This window comes from Chenopodium album, chromosome 19 (genome assembly GCF_948465745.1).
Source record: "Chenopodium album chromosome 19, dcCheAlbu1.1, whole genome shotgun sequence".
NCBI classification, from domain to species: domain Eukaryota; kingdom Viridiplantae; phylum Streptophyta; class Magnoliopsida; order Caryophyllales; family Amaranthaceae; genus Chenopodium; species Chenopodium album.
Window position 1 is genome coordinate 42,998,280 of NC_137852.1, and position 16,363 is coordinate 43,014,642.

Genomic DNA, 16,363 nt, shown 5'->3' on the forward strand with positions numbered 1-16,363 from the left:
AAGTTATGGGCCAATGTGGCTGTGGCTGTGGCTTGTGGGCACAATCTAATTTGATCTTGGTCGGTAGAGCTAGTACCTCAATTTTAAATTATTTGTCGTATAATTACATATAATTTGAAACGGAGATAATATTAAATCAGATTTGTGATTTGTGTTTAGAACGATTATTAATGAGTCTGATGTCAGGTCACACCATATCTAGATAATGTCAAATTGTTGTGTTTATTTGGATTGAATTAGATTGATTCAATTTCAAAACTGTACGACAAATTGCGATTCACATCGATTGCGAATCAAGTAGGGTTTAATTTGGGTCCTTTAAATGTAAATTTGAGTCGATTTAGATTTGGGAAGAGTTTGTACCACTTTCTTTGGGTTAGATCAAGTTTAGATTAAGCTAATGTCTAATTAGGGTTAATTTCTAACTTTACTGCTCTTATATGCATGTTAAATTGTTAAGCTCGGATCATGCAAATGCAAATTCAGGTACACATAAAGTTCAGATCGGGTATGCATTAGGTTTGATTGAGATGACATTTCTAAACATCGTTTTACGCACATTAAAAAAAAAATAGAACCAATTAATTAGATTAATCAAGTCAAATGTAATGCTGGAATGTTAAATACCACAATTAATGAAAAATCCAAAACATTAATTCACCCAAGTTAATTTAATTAAATTTAATTAATCAAACAACCCGTTTTTACTTTGTATGACATCAAAAACTTTCGACCTTTCCACCTTTTTTTAAACCGTTACATCAACGGACAAAAAACAGAGCCCATAACATTTCACCTGAATTTCAGTCAAAGATGACCCCACTTTAACTCTAACATCATCAATTCCCCTTTTTCTTAACGGCTAGTTTCCACCATTTTCACCTATAAATACCTCCATTTCTACTTCTTCCTCTCGTATCTTTCTCTTAGCTCTCTAATTTTCTCTCTTTCTTCTTTAATTCCAAGAATTTTCTAAAACCTTCGTCTAGAAATCTAATAGTTTCATTTTTTTGAATTTAATTAAGCATAAAAAATCATCAATGGCTTCTAGAATCTTCTTCTCTGTTTCTTTGGTATTGGCAATTGCACTCTTTTCAACTTTTGCTGAAGCAAAAGATCATCTTGTTGGTGGTACTGCAGATGCTTGGAAAGTTCCTTCAGAATCTGATTCACTCAACAAATGGGCTCAAAAAAACAGGTTCCAAATTGGTGATAATCTTGGTAAGTTGTAACATTAATTTCTTTAATTTTTTGATTCTTTTATTTATTCTGTTAATTAAACATTAATTTCATCTGTTTTATTCTTAAAATGTGCAGTAAACAACCGTAAATTTTTCCCATTTTTGTATTTTAAGTTACAATTCAATTAAAATTTTGTAACTTTTTCAGTTTTGATTCAGAAATTCCACCAGGGTTTACTCAGAATTTGTTTTAATTGAACAAAAATTGTAACTTTTTCTTCATTTAGCTCGAATTCTCATCTGGGTCTGTTCATATTTTATTTACTTCTGAAAAAAAAATCAAAATTTCTTCATAATTTGCTTTCTGAATCACAATTTAGCTCAAAATCTTTTCTGATATTATTTGTGTGAGAAAAAAAGTCAAAATTATTCTACATATTAGCTCAAAATCTCATCTGATTTCACATTTTAGCTCCAAATCTTCTCTGATATATTTTATGGGGTGAAAGAAAATCAATTCTTTTTCACATTTCAGCTCAAAATCCCATCTGGGTCATATAAGATTTTATTGATCAATTAAAGAAAAATCATAACTTTTTTAAAAAACTAAAAAAAATTAAAACTTTACTCTGATTTATTGTTCTAACTCTTAAATTTCATGATTTTGGTTGACAACAGTATGGAAGTATGACAACAAACAAGACTCAGTGTTACAAGTGACAAGAGAAGCATACTTAAGCTGCAACACCAGCAGTCCAATAGCAGAATACAAGGATGGTCAAACCAAGGTTGAACTAAAGAAACCAGGACCATACTACTTCATCAGTGGAACTCAGGCTAACTGTCAGAAGGGTGAGAAGGTCATTGTGGTTGTTATGTCTGCCCGAAGCAGGCGGTCCGGTGCCGCCTCACCGGCTTTTGCCCCTTCTCCTTCCCCGAATTCGGAAGCCGAGACTCCTGCTGTTGCTCCCACTAGTGGTGCTGCTGGGGTTAAGAGTGGTGTGATGGTTGTTGTTGGGGTTTTGGCTGGGTTTCTTATGATGTGATTTTACTAAGTTTATTAAACAATGTTATTACATCTAGGTGAAGAATTTTATTAACATAAAGGCAAAATCTTTGGATTTTCCTTTTCTTTTTAGTTTCTTTTTTGGTTGATCATGTATGTGTTCTCTGAAGTTATATCAATTTATTAATTCTTTATTTGTTTTATGTGATGGTCTCACTCTTTTAATCTCTGCCCCTATTTACCCTGTATTACCAAATGAATTTGAAAACATGCAAAACAAAGACCCCAATACAAATTTCATCTGTCTATCAAAATTGAATTCTAGGTGATGTTCCTCGAGGAAGTTTGGTCATTAAAATCATTATTGTAACTGTTATCAGTTATCTTTTGTGATTCACACTTATACAATTGCCAGCATCTTTCACGGTATTTATGGGAAACTATCATATTCTGATACTAAACTAGCAGAAGTTGTAACAAAAAAATGAGGCTTAGTTTCAGACTTTCAGCATGTGTGTTGTGTTTTTGGAGAATTGCCAGCATTCAAATGAGTCTTTTACAGTATATATGGGAGAATAAAGTAGATAATTCCGTATCTGAGAATAGCGTATCAGGACACAGGATCACGAAAACACGAGACACATATACTGGCATAACTGCATTAGTATGGTTTTAAGAGTTGATCAAATGTGACAAAGATAACCAATTTAAGTGTTGCCAGCACTCAGCATAATCAGGGAACATGTTGAACGTTTTTAGTCACTCTTAAGTGTTCTATCTGTATTAATTGGGAACATGTTGAACGTTTTTGTCAGTATTAATTGGGAATGAAACTAGAACATAGTTTTTCTTGGTGGAGGTAAGCTGGAACAGAAATGTAAAAGCAAGAAAATGAGGGCTAGAGAAACAAGAAATGAACCTGTATCCTTAATCTGAGGCACAGATCATGCTGCATACACGGCAAACCGCCTTAAAAAAAATAAGCATGTGAACATAAAGGAATATGCATCAGCATGCTAAATCAAATCAGTAAAGATGAATGAAGTTAATGTAACACCAATACATACCATGCACGAATTGAGTCCCGCCACAAGGATAATTAACTTTCTGTTAAATTGTGATACACAAAACTTTGGTTAACTTAGATAACTTTCATCTCAAATTCCAGCTGCTATTACCTGAGACTTTGATGCAGCTACTGTCTATGCACTCCATTGTGATCAACTAAAACGTCAGTTTATGTTATCAGCTACAGAGTTGCTCATAAGAGAATATTGTTTAGATGTTAGATGATTGATGTATTGTTGGCAACAAAGTAGTAGACTCCAAAGGATCAGAGAATCAAAAATGTTCATACTAAGTCATTAACCTCACAACAAAAACTTAAGAAAGCAGGAAATGTGCATATTTTTGGTCTGAAATTTACAACCTAATCTGTCCAATCCAAGTTATGTATGTTTGAATGACCATTTACTTGATCGATATTAATCCCACATATATTAAAAGAACAAATAGTCAAAACTATAATTCGAAATAGTAACAATTTTATGAATCAAGGGGCATGACTCATGAGATTTTTTTTTTGACAAGAAGAGAAAGGATTTCATTAATGAAAGATAGCCAAACGACACTTACAAACAATTCCAAGGAAATCTAAAATTTCAATACAAATACAATTCACCTTAGAACTAGTTGCATCGCAGATTTGATCAACGATCGCCTTTATAAAAATCTTCATCTGAAGCAATACAATCTGTGAGTTAGCACTAATTCGGCTTGAGATCCACATATGAATAGTTGTTTGGGTGAAAAAACTCATGACCTTCTAGACACTTTTGGAGATTGTGAAACCCTAAATCTTCAAACTTTGACAGATGAACAAACAAATAAATTAAACCTAATAGTAGATCAAACTTCATCATAAAGATGTGATCTTTTATTGAAAGCAATTAAAAAGTTTTTTTGGGGCTTACCACCGGTAAAAATACCGATGGAAGCGCCCTACAAAAATTTACAATTGAGATCAGAAGAAAAGAGATGGAAGAGAAAGAGAGAGAAGGAGAAGATTGAAGGAAAACCTTCAAAAAAAGAAGAAAAATCTAGCAATGGAGGCTAGAAAAACCCTCCCAAGGGAAAAACCCTAGAGGGAACAAAAAAACCCTCCCAAGGAGAAAACCTAGAGGGAACTACTCATGAGATTACATAGCTTAGAATCTAACAAATAACACACCAAAGCAAATTAAAACTCAAAATATGAATAAGGGCTATAAGACTTAACTAAGAATGACTAAAGGTACAAGTATAGCACGATTGGGAAATCAAAGATAAACAAACAACTAATGCTCAATTTCTCTTTGTTTTTTTGCTTGAATTTCTACGTAGGTAAGATGAACTGCCCTATCAGACCGGAACCTCTCACAAGTCAACCTGATCAAAACTACTCTATCTCCTTTTGTAATTTGTATGCCTCCTTAAGATATACGACTAACATAGTTGATGTGAGCGCTAATCCGTAAGACCAAGCCGTCGATCTTGATTCGTGAGACTAAACCGGTGGACCCACTCGAGGCCGAGTACCTCCTCAAACAATAAACCCCCTACCACCCTCCAAAACCCCATTTCATTTCATTTCATTTCCCTTAAACCCTTGATAAACCATAGTCATGAACTCTCTCCGGCAACACCTCTCCACCCACAACACCACCTTCCTCCGCCGCACACTCTCCTCCATCTCCGCCGCATCTTCCGCCCCCTCTCTCTCTCCTCCACCACCACAACCACCATCATCAACCTACACTCTCCCAACCTCCTACAAAGTAACCCCACCAATCAAACCATGGCCAAAACACCTCTCCCACAAACGCCTCATCTCCATTCTCACAAGCCAACAAAACCTCGATCTCGCCCTTCAAATCTTCGATTTCGCCGGAAAATTCCACCCCAATTTCTCCCACAACTACGACACTTACTTAACCATCATCACCCGCCTCGCTCGCGCCCGCCAATTCCGTCATTGCGAAACCCTTTTAGCCGAATTGCAAAAATCCCACCTTAATTGCGGCGAAATTGTGTTCGTTACTGTTATTCGGAACTACGGCTTCGCGGGTCGTCCTAAGGATGCTGTTCGGACTTTTCTGAGGATACCCGATTTCGGGGTTAATAGGTCAGTTCGTAGTTTGAATTGTTTGTTGAATGTGTTGGTACAGAATAAGAAATTTGATTGGGTTTATTTGATGTTTAGGAATTGTAGGACTAAATTTGATGTTATTCCCAATATTTTTACTTGTAATATTCTTGTTAAGGCTCTTTGTAAGAAGGGTGATGTTGAGGGTGCTGTTAAGTTGTTGGATGATATGCCGGGTATGGGGATGATGCCGAATGTGGTTACTTATACTACTCTTTTGGGTGGTTATGTTGGAAAGAGGGATTTGGTGGGTGCTAAGAAGTTTTTTCAGATGATTTTGGATAGAGGGTGGGTGCCTGATGTTACGACTTATACGGTTTTGATGGATGGGTATTGTAGGGATGGGAGGTTGAGGGACGCGGTTAAGGTTATGGATGATATGGAGGAGAATGGGGTTGCCCCGAATGAGATTACTTATGGGGTTTTGATTGAGGCGTATTGTAAGGAGAAGAAATGTGGGGAGGCGTTGAATTTGCTTGGGGATATGTTGGAGAAGAGGTATGTGCCAAGTTCGGCGTTGTGTTGTAAGGTGATTGATGTTTTGTGTGTGGAAGGGAAGGTGGGTGATGCGTGTGCGTTGTGGAGGAAGCTTTTGAAGAAGAATGTTACTCCTGATAATGTTATATCGAGTACGCTTATTCATTGGCTGTGTAAGGAGGGGAAGATTCAGGAGGCAGAGAAGTTGTTCAATGAGTTTGAAAGGAGTTCGGTTCCTGGTGTGTTGACTTATAATATGCTGATTTCAGGGTTGTGTGAGGCAGGGGAGTTGTGTGATGCTGGAAGGTTGTGGGATGATATGCTGGAAAAGGGGTGTACTCCGAATTCATTTACTTACAACATGTTGATTAAGGGGTTTTGTAAAATTGGAAATCCTAAAGAGGGGTTGAGAGTTTTGGATGAGATGTTTGAAAAAGGATGTTTGCCTAATGAATCAACTTATAGAATATTGATTGAGGAGCTCTCTGGTTCAAATTTGGACACTGAAATCATGAAGTTGTTGTCCAGTGTTTCTAAAAGGGGAGGGAAAATTGATGCTAGTTCGTGGGAAGTCATTCTCACCAATGCTCTTGCTAATGTGGATACCGGGGAAGTTCTTGATAGTATTTTACCAAAGGATGCTTTGCCATGATATTTCATGCCGAATCTCTCTGTCATATATACATGTCCATTTGTAGCCACTGTGTATCAAAATTGAGTCTTTGAAGAGTAAAGTACACTCCTTAACTAGCTTGTGCCTTTTGAAGAAAGATCAATGCCAAATATATAGAAGAAAATTTATTGTTAAGCACTGAAGAATATGAAGCAACTGATCCGATGAAGATGTTGAAACTATTGAAATGCAAAACAGATTGTGATGGAGAGATATCTAGGTATGGAGGATTCTGATGGCACAAAGGAGAAATAGATGAAATGAAGAGTGAAAGCAACAATCAAAGCCTGGTGTAAACTAGTGTTTGTCCAGATGAAAGTAAAGAAGCTAGGAAAAGAACAACAGAAATACGGTTCCATGACCAACTCAACCAAGCAGAGTTACTGAATGAATTTTCCACACAAATCGAGGCTTGGTCGACTCAAGCAGGAGTGTCAGAGGAACTGAAAGTTTCCGAGTACTCGTTGATCTAGGAATAAAAGGGATACAGATGAAAAGTTGGTAAGGTCACTGCTAGTCTGGAGTATATTCCTTGCCTTTACAGCCTTCAAGCAATCAGAAAATTTTCCGGAACAAGTCAATATGTGCACTGAGAGAGGCATTGCCCTCAAGCTCTTGTCTGTCTTGTTCGTCTGTCCAAGGGGTATAAAAATGTAGTGAAGTGGTCTAAAAGCATAGGGTATGCCAAGTGCTTAGTGGAAAATATGAAAAATGGAGCATAATTTATTGATCAATTTAGTTTTTGTACTGGTTCTTACAGATAGATGTTGCTTTGTGCAGACATGGTTTGCCAATTTATCCCATACTAAGCTTGTTGAACTCGAAGGATATCAGAAATGGGTAAAGGTTTATGGCCATTACATTACATCTGGTGCCCTGGTGGTGGGACTCGGTGTTAAGCTTGTTGCTATGTGTTACATTGCTTTACTGCATTACTTACCTTACCTAGTCACCTATTCATAGTTTGTGACTAGCTAGCGTTATTGCTTAGAAGGTCTTTTTTTTTATTGCATACTTACCTCTTCTAGTAATCTATTCATATTTCATGCTGAGCTAGCATTATAACTGAATATGAATCTTAGTGAAGCATCACTTGTTATTTCTTGACATTGTATATAAAATCATGAATGATTCTTTGGTTTGAGGTTTTTTGACTTTTACATTCTGCTATATACTTCATACTATAAATAATGCACCATGCAGAGTTTTACACTTCCCAATGAACAACTTTGCCCCCAAGATCTTTAATTCTCAATACATAAAAATTATAAGAAGTTTATATTTTGAAAGTATAAATCGAGACGAATCCAACAAGTTGCCACAAGACTATATCTTTCTTTATGTATGAATTACTATAGATGGCCAAAGGAGAGTGAATAGTGTAGAAGTCCACATGGTGAAGTATTTAAGGAATGGAACGAAGTTTTGTGTTTTATTCTCCTTGCAGGTTGAGTTTATGTTGCTTTATCCCTTGGTGAATTTCTGTTACACCTCCTGATTACTTGGATAAAGTATAACTTTTTCTTGTTTTTTCCACAGCTTGTAGCCTATTGGTACTTTGTTACTGTGATTTTGTTACTCAAATATACTACTGGTCTGTCTTAGTAATTGTGTGTCTTCATTAATTGTAACTTAGTGGACCTGTTTCTAGCTTATTATCTGGAATCCAGACTGTTCTTGACATTGTTAAATTAGATATGTTTAATCTACAGACCGCTCCTGATTTTGCTATTTTTTCGAAAGAGAAGCATTCACGTTACTTACTTCTAAGGATAAGCATGAAGCACAGGTTCGATTTGCTTTTTAAAGAGGTATACCTGCTGTATTTTGCTGAAAGAGAAGTACTCACTAGGGTCCCTTGGAATGTTGAAGGTATTTTCTACATCTGATATTCAACTTTTGCCTTATATTATTAAAATGCTTCTAAAGTTGAAATATATTTAAGGTGGTAAACGTAAACTGTTTTTTGGAACTGTATTGTATCTGTGACCTGGAGGTTATTCTGTATGGTCTGCCAGTCCAATTTAGCATAAAGATCCCGAGGATGTGAGCATTTGGAAAGATGCATTATTTCATGGTCCAACATGTTTCACTAATTATTCGGGAATCTGGTAGTAATCATTGAGTAATAGACTTATAGACCTATGCTTGCAGCTATGTGAAAGCTAACAAAGTCTTACTTTAGGAATTGGTAACCGCTGCTTAGCCATTAATAACGTTTATCAGCTTTCACTATATGATTATACTGCAAAGAAAACTACATTCTGTGGATTAGGAGTGTTCAAGCAATATCTTCAACATTATGATTGAAGGAGCCCTCCCCTATACGGCCGCTACACTATGTAAGGCAACTTTAAGATTGTTTGCAATATAGGGATTCATCTTGCTCTGTATTAAATCTATTAATGTGAAGGGGAAGCATATAATTGGCTAGTTTCACCAGTATAAGATTCAGTAGAACTTTAGCTTATCTTGTTTTGTTCAATCTATACCCAAATTTCACAAGAAAGTATCAAGAAAAACAGCATAAACCAACCCAGAACAGATCCAGTCATTTGTTTACCCTAACCAAATGTGAGTGGCAGAGATACATTTTTGGGGGAAATTAAAGTCCGTTATGATGATATTTTCTAACAGTAGTAGTAAAATGATTGTTACAAAAAGTACAAGTAAATGAAATCAGGGAAGGGGGTAATATATGTTTTAAAATTTTCCTTCAGTCTTTGTAGTCCCTTGGATGTTGATAACTTAATATTATAGTTTCATACTATAAATCTCAATTCAGGAACTTTCCATTGCAGGCAAGTATATACAGAGTACAAACTGCCTACAGATCCATCAGATATGGGTATCAGCTAGCAGTTTAGTGGCCATCAAAGCTTGAAACCCCTCCTTACTGCTTAAAGGATTATTTCTGGGAGTTAATGTAATCATGGTAAAGCTGATCCTAAAGATTTCATCAATGAGTGCATTAATAATACCCGAAATCGGAGCGATTTAGGAGGTGTCGGGAGCTGGTGTTAGAATTTCACTAAACACTACATGATGAATCCCGGGATCATATAATATTGTGTGGACCCATAAATGACCATTATCCGGCAACGTAAAGGCCCCGTGAGAGCTTATAGCCAACACAAGAGGCATGTACAAAATGGGTAAAATGATCATTTAAAGGATAATTGGATGGTTTCACCCACCCAATTAAACTCTCGGAGGGTATTAGGGACCATGGTAAACATCTCGGCAATTTTTATTTGCTGGTGAACAAAGGTCAAAATATTACAAAATTGAAGGCTATAAAATCCACAGTTTTTGAGGAATTTTTGAGGTTTTGGGGCCCGATGGTGAAAAGTATTGAGACCATAAAGCCGTCAAAAATTGACCCGACCTTAATAAACAATGATCTGAACCAGCCTGTAATCAAACGATAGGGAGGATTATAGCCTTCATTTTTGACCTTTTTTCGCTCGATTATAATAATTGCCGAGATTTTTACTATGGTCCCTAATACCCTACAAGAGTCAAATTGTGTCGGTGGAACCGTCCAATATGCCCTTAAACGGTCATCTTACCCGTTCACAACTTGCAGTGATTTCATAAACTTAAGCCTACCACGGACGTTTATGACAACATATTATAATCATATATGGTTTCAAACGACATTATATAACCCCAAAATATACCCATAGGGTCTCGTGGCTTTTCGCCACCGGCCACGAAATCTCAAAATTTCATTAAGAAACGTGGATTATAGCCTTCAATTTTGTAATTTTTTGACCTTTTTTTGCAAAGAAATAAAAATTGCCGATATGTTTACCATGGTCCCTAATATTCTCTGGGAGTCCAATTGGGTCGGTGGAATCATCCAATATGCCCTTAAACGGTCATTTTACTCGTTACAACTCGTAGTGATTTTGAAAACTAAATCCTACCAGGGTCGTTTATGACAACATATAATGATCATAATGGTTTCAAACGACATTATACGACCCCGAGATGTACCTTTAGGGTCTCGTGGCATTTCGCCACCGGGCCCCGAAACCTCAAAATTTCATCAAAAAACGTTGATTCTAACCTTTAATTTTTTAACCTTTTTTCGCCCGGAAATAAAAATTGTCGAGATGTTTATCAGGGACCTTAATATCCTCCGGGAGTCAAATTGTGTCGGTAGAACTGTCCAATATGCCCTTGAACGGTCATTGTATCCATTCACAACTTGCATTGATTTCGTAAACTCAAGCCTACCACGGACGTTTATGACAACATGTAATGATCATAAATGGTTTAAAACGACATTATATGACCCCGAGATGTACCCTTAGGGTCTAGTGGTTTTTCGCCCTAAAATAAAATTTGCCGAGATGTTTACCGGGAACTCTAATATCCTCCAGGAGTCAAATTGTGTCGGTGAAACCGTCCAGTCTGCCCTTAACCAGTCATTTTACCCGTTCAAAACTTGCATTGATTCGTAAACTCAAGCCTACCACTGACGTTTATGACAGCATATAATGATCATATATGGTTTATACGACATTATATGACCTGAGATGTACTCTTAGGGTCTCATGGCTTTTCGCCACCGGGCCTGAAACCTCAACATTTCATCAAAAAGCGTGAATTATATTGCCTTCAATTTTGTAATTTTTTTTACCTTTTTTCGCCTGAAAAAAAAAAATTTCGATATGTTTTACCGTAGACCCTAATATCCTCTAGAAATCAAATTGTGTCAGTGGAACCATCCAATATGTCCTTAAACGGTCATTTTACTAGTTCACAACTTGTATTGATTTCGTTAACTCGAGCCATCACGAACGTTTATGACAACATATAACGATCATATATGGTTTCAAACGACATTATATGACCTCGAGATATATTCCTTAGGGTTTCAAGGCTTTTCGCCTTCGTGTCTTGAAACCTCAAATTTTTCCTTAAAAAACGTGGATTATAGCCTTCAATTTTGGATTTTTTTAGCCTTTTTTCGTCCGGAAATAAAAACTGCCGAGATGTTTACCATCGTCCCTAGTACCCTCGAAGAGTCCAATTGGGTCGGTGGAACCATCCAATTTGCTTTTAAACGGTCATTTTACACGTTCACAACTTGCAGTGGTTTCGTAAACTTAAGCCTACCACGAACATTTATGACAACATATAATGATCATATATGGTTTCAAACTGCTTTATATGACCCCGAGATGTATCCCTTAGGGTTTTAAGGCTTTTCGCCACCGGATCCTGAAACCTCAAATTTTCTTCAAAAAGCGTGGATTATAGCCTTCAATTTTGTAAATTTTGACATTTTTTCGCTAGGATATAAAAATTGTCGAGATGTTTATCGTAGACCCTAATATTCTCCGGGAGTCAAATTGTGTCGGTGGAACCGTCCAATATGCCCTTAAACAGTCATTTTACCAGTTCACAACTTGCATTGATTTCGTAAATTCAAGCCTACCACAGATGTTTATGACAACATATAATGATCATATATGGTTCCAAACTGCTATATATGAACCCGAGATGTATCCCTTAGGGTTTCAAGGCTTTTTGGCACCGGACGGTGAAACGTCAAATTTTTTTCAAAAAGCGTGGATTATATCCTTCAGTTTTCAATTTTTTGACATTTTTTCGCTCGGATATAAAAATTGTCGAGATGTTTATCGTGGACCCTAATATCCTCCGGGAGTCAAATTGTGTCGGTGGAACCCTCCAATATGCCCTTAAACGGTCATTTTACCCGTTCACAACTTATAGTGATTTCGTAAACTCAAGCGTATCACGAACGTTTATGACAACATATGACAATCATATATGGTTTCAAACGACATTATATGACCCCCAAGATATATTCCTTAGGGTTTTAAGGCTTTTCACCTCTGTTTCTTAAAACCTCAAATTTTCCTCAAAAAACGTTGATTATAGCCTTCAATTTTGTAATTTTTTTTGACCTTTTTTCGACCGAAATTAAAAACTGTCGAAATGTTTACCATGGTCCCTAATACCCTCCAAGAGTCGAATTTGGTCGGTGGAACCATCCAATTTTCCCTTAAACGGTCATTTTACACGTTCACAACTTGTAGTGTTTTCGTAAACTCAAGTCTACCACGGACGTTTATGACAACATATAATGATCATATATGGTTTCAAACTGCTATATATGACCCTGAGATGTATCACTTAGCGTTTCAAGGTCTTTTGCCACCGGAACCTGAAACGTCAAATTTTCTTCAAAATGCACGGATTAAAGCCTTCAATTTTGTACGAAGTAATTTTTTGACATTTTTTGGCTCGGATATAAAAATTGTCGAGATGTTAATCATGGACCTTAATATCCTCCGGGAGTCAAATTGTGTCGGTGGAATCGTCCAATATGCCCTTAAACAGTCATTTTGCCCGTTCACAACTTTCATTGATGTCGTAAACTCAAGCCTACCACAGACATTCATGACAACATATAATGATTATATATGGTTTCAAACTACTATATATGACCCCGAGATGTATCCCTTAGGGTTTCAAGGCTTTACACCACCGGACATCGAAACCTCAAAATTTCATCTACGAGCGTGGATTATAGCTTTTGTAATTTTGTATCTTTTTCCGGCTGAAAACAAAAATTTCTGAGATGTCTACCGTGGCCCTTAATATCCTCCGGGAGTCAAATTGTGTCGGTGGAACCATTCAATGTGCCATTAAACGGTCATTTTACCTGTTCACAACTTGTAGTGATTTCGTACACTCAAGCCAATCACGAACGTTGATGACAACATATGATGATCATATATGATTTCAAACAACGTTATATGACTTTGATATGTATTCATTTGGGTTTCAAGGCTTTTCGCCTCCGTGTATTGAAACCTCAAATTTTCCTCAAAAAACGTGGATTATATAGCCTTCAATTTTGTAATTTTTTGACCTTTTTTCGCTCGGAAATAAAAATTGCCGAGATGTTTACTATGGTCCCTAATACCCTCCAAGATTCCATTTGGGTCAGTGGAACCATCCAATTTGCCCTTAAACGGTCATTTTACACGTTCACAACTTGCAGTGATTTCGTAAACTCAAGCCTATCACGGACGTTTATGACAACATATAATGATCATATATGGTTTCAAACTGTTATATATGACCCCGAGATGTATCCCTTAGGGTTTCAAGGGTTTTCGCCACCGGACCCTGAAACGCCAAATTTTCTTCAAAAAGCGTGGATTATAGCCTTCAATTTTGTAATTTTTCGACAGTTTTTCGCTCGGATATAAAACTTGTCGAGATGTTTATCGTGGACCCTAATATCCTTCGGGGGTCAAATTATGTCGGTAGAACCGTACAATATACCCTTTAACGGTCAATTTGCCCGCTCACAACTTGCATTGATTTCGTAAACCCAAGCCTACCACAGATGTTAATGACAACATATAAAGATTATATATGGTTTCAAACTGCTATATATAACCCCGAGATGTATCTCTTAGTGTTTCAAGGCTTTTCGCCTTCGTGTCTTGAAACCTCAAATTTTTCCTTAAAAAACGTGGATTATAGCCTTCAATTTTGGATTTTTTTGACCTTTTTTCGTCCGAAAATAAAAATTGACGAGATGTTTACCATCGTCCCTAGTACCCTCGAAGAGTCCAATTGGGTCGGTGGAATCATCCAATTTGCCTTTAAACGGTCATTCTACACGTTCACAACTTACAGTGATTTCGTAAATTTAGGCCTACCACGGACATTTATGACAACATATAATGATCATATATGGTTTCAAACTGCTTTATATGACCCCGAGATGTATCCCTTAGAGTTTCAAGGCTTTTCGCCACCGGACCCCGAAACTTCAAATTTTTTTCTTCAAAAAGCGTGGATTATAGCCTTCAATTTTGTAATATTTTGATATTTTTTCGTCCGAAAATAAAAATTGTCGATTTGTTTATTGTAGACCCTAATATCCTTCGGGAATCAAATTGTGTTGGTGGAACCGTCCAATATGCCTTTAAACATTCATTTTACCCGTTCACAACTTGTAGTGATTTCGTAAACGCAAGCCTACCACGTATGTTTATTACAACATATAATAATCATTTATCGTTTCAAACGACATTATATGACCCCGAGATGCACCCTTAGGGTCTCGTGGCTTTTCGCCACCTTGCCCCAAAACCTCAAAATTTCATCAAAAAGCGTGGATTATATAGCCTTCAATTTTGTAATTTTTGACCTTTTTTTGCCTAAAAATAAAAATTTCCTAGATGTTTACCGTGGATCCTAATATTCCTGGGAGTCAAATTGTGTCGGTGGAACCATCCAACGTGCCCTTAAAAGGTCATTTTACCCATTCACAACTTGTAATGATTTCATAAACTCAAGCCTATCACGAACGTTTATGACAGCATATAATGATCATATATGGTTTCAAACGGCATTATATGACCCCGAGATGTATCCCTTAGGGTTTCAAGACTTTTCGCCTTCGGGCTTCGAAACGTCAAATTTTCCTCAAAAAGCATGGATTATAGCCTTCAATTTTGTAATTTTTTTACCTTTTTTCGCCCGGAAATAAAAATTGCCAAGATTTTTACCATTGTCCCTTATATCCTCCGGGATTCAAATTGGGTCGGTGGAACCGTCCAATATGCCCTTAAACGGTCATTTTACTCGTTCACAATTTGCAGTGATTTTGTAAACTCAAGTCTATCACGTATGTTATGACATCATATGATGATCAGATATGGTTTCAAACGGCATTATATGACCCGAGATATATCTTATAGGGTCTCAACACTTTTTGCCACCGGGCCTCAAAACCTCAAAATTTCCTCAAAAAGTGTTGATTATAACTAACGTTGTCAAAAACTGGCCGACCTGAGAACCCGACCTTAACGGACAAAGATCTGAACCCAACCTGTACTCGTACAATATTAGGGTGAAACTAGTGACCTGTAACCTGAGTTCAACCTGACCTGATCTTAACCGAAAACTCATTTGATCTAATACTTTATGTCCTGAACCCGAACTTGCCCTTGACCTAATAGTGACCGTGAACCGATTTAATCCGACCCGAAAACAATCCGAACCTGAACTAGTACCCGACCCAATTAAAACATGAACCCGAGTAATGGAAGGTTTTATAAATTTATATATAACTTTTATTCAGCTTATATACTGGTATGATTCTGTAAACCCTTAATCCGAATCTTTTGTTCATCTTATATAACTTTTGTTCTCTATTCTCGTATATAGGGTTAATAAAATCTTGATGATGCTTGATCAAATTATGGAAGACGTAATGCCGTAATTATATAGTTCAACTTGGCCACGTCGATATTTATTAGAATTGAACTTGAACCAGAACCCGACTCAAGACTAACCCCAACCCAAATGTACCATTGTACCATCTTGTTAACCCATCCATACTCGACTCAACATAACCCGAAGTTGAAATTGAACCCGATCTGATTTTAACTCGAATTGATCCCGACCTATATCCGAAAAGGTGAACGACCCGCTATAACTTGAACTGAAATTGATTCGACCTGAACCTGGACTGAAGCTAGATTGACTCGACAAAACCTGATCCTAATTTAACCCGAGACTTAATTTGACCCGACCCAAACCCGACTAAGAATCTGACAGAATAAACTCTGATAGTGAACGACGATGCTGAAATCATACTTGGATAGAGAGCATGTCCAAATCCAGAAGACCCGGATTACCTCATCAAAAGATAGTGAAGGATTGCATTGTGTTGAGAAGACAAGATGGCATTCCTCTGTTGTTGAAACTATCACAACAGCTATAGCTTAGCTTGAGCCTTTGATGCATTGTTTCTCATGGCTCGAAAATATATC

At 36.9% G+C, this 16,363-nt stretch overlaps 2 protein-coding genes across 2 annotated transcripts; both read left to right on the forward strand.

The window, feature by feature from the left end:
- The first annotated feature begins 931 nt into the window (after positions 1–931).
- LOC145595763 (early nodulin-like protein 15) lies at positions 932–2,353 on the forward strand. Its single transcript, XM_081652185.1, has 2 exons — positions 932–1,221; positions 1,860–2,353. The coding sequence occupies exons 1-2, from the start codon at positions 1,041–1,043 to the stop codon at positions 2,225–2,227; spliced, it is 549 nt and encodes a 182-aa protein (XP_081508311.1). The 5' UTR covers positions 932–1,040; the 3' UTR covers positions 2,228–2,353.
- Positions 2,354–4,850: 2,497 nt separating this feature from the next.
- Positions 4,851–8,379, forward strand: LOC145595764 (uncharacterized). Its single transcript, XM_081652186.1, has 2 exons — positions 4,851–7,367; positions 8,270–8,379. The coding sequence occupies exon 1, from the start codon at positions 4,851–4,853 to the stop codon at positions 6,498–6,500; it is 1,650 nt and encodes a 549-aa protein (XP_081508312.1). The 3' UTR covers positions 6,501–7,367; positions 8,270–8,379.
- The last annotated feature ends 7,984 nt before the right edge of the window (positions 8,380–16,363 follow it).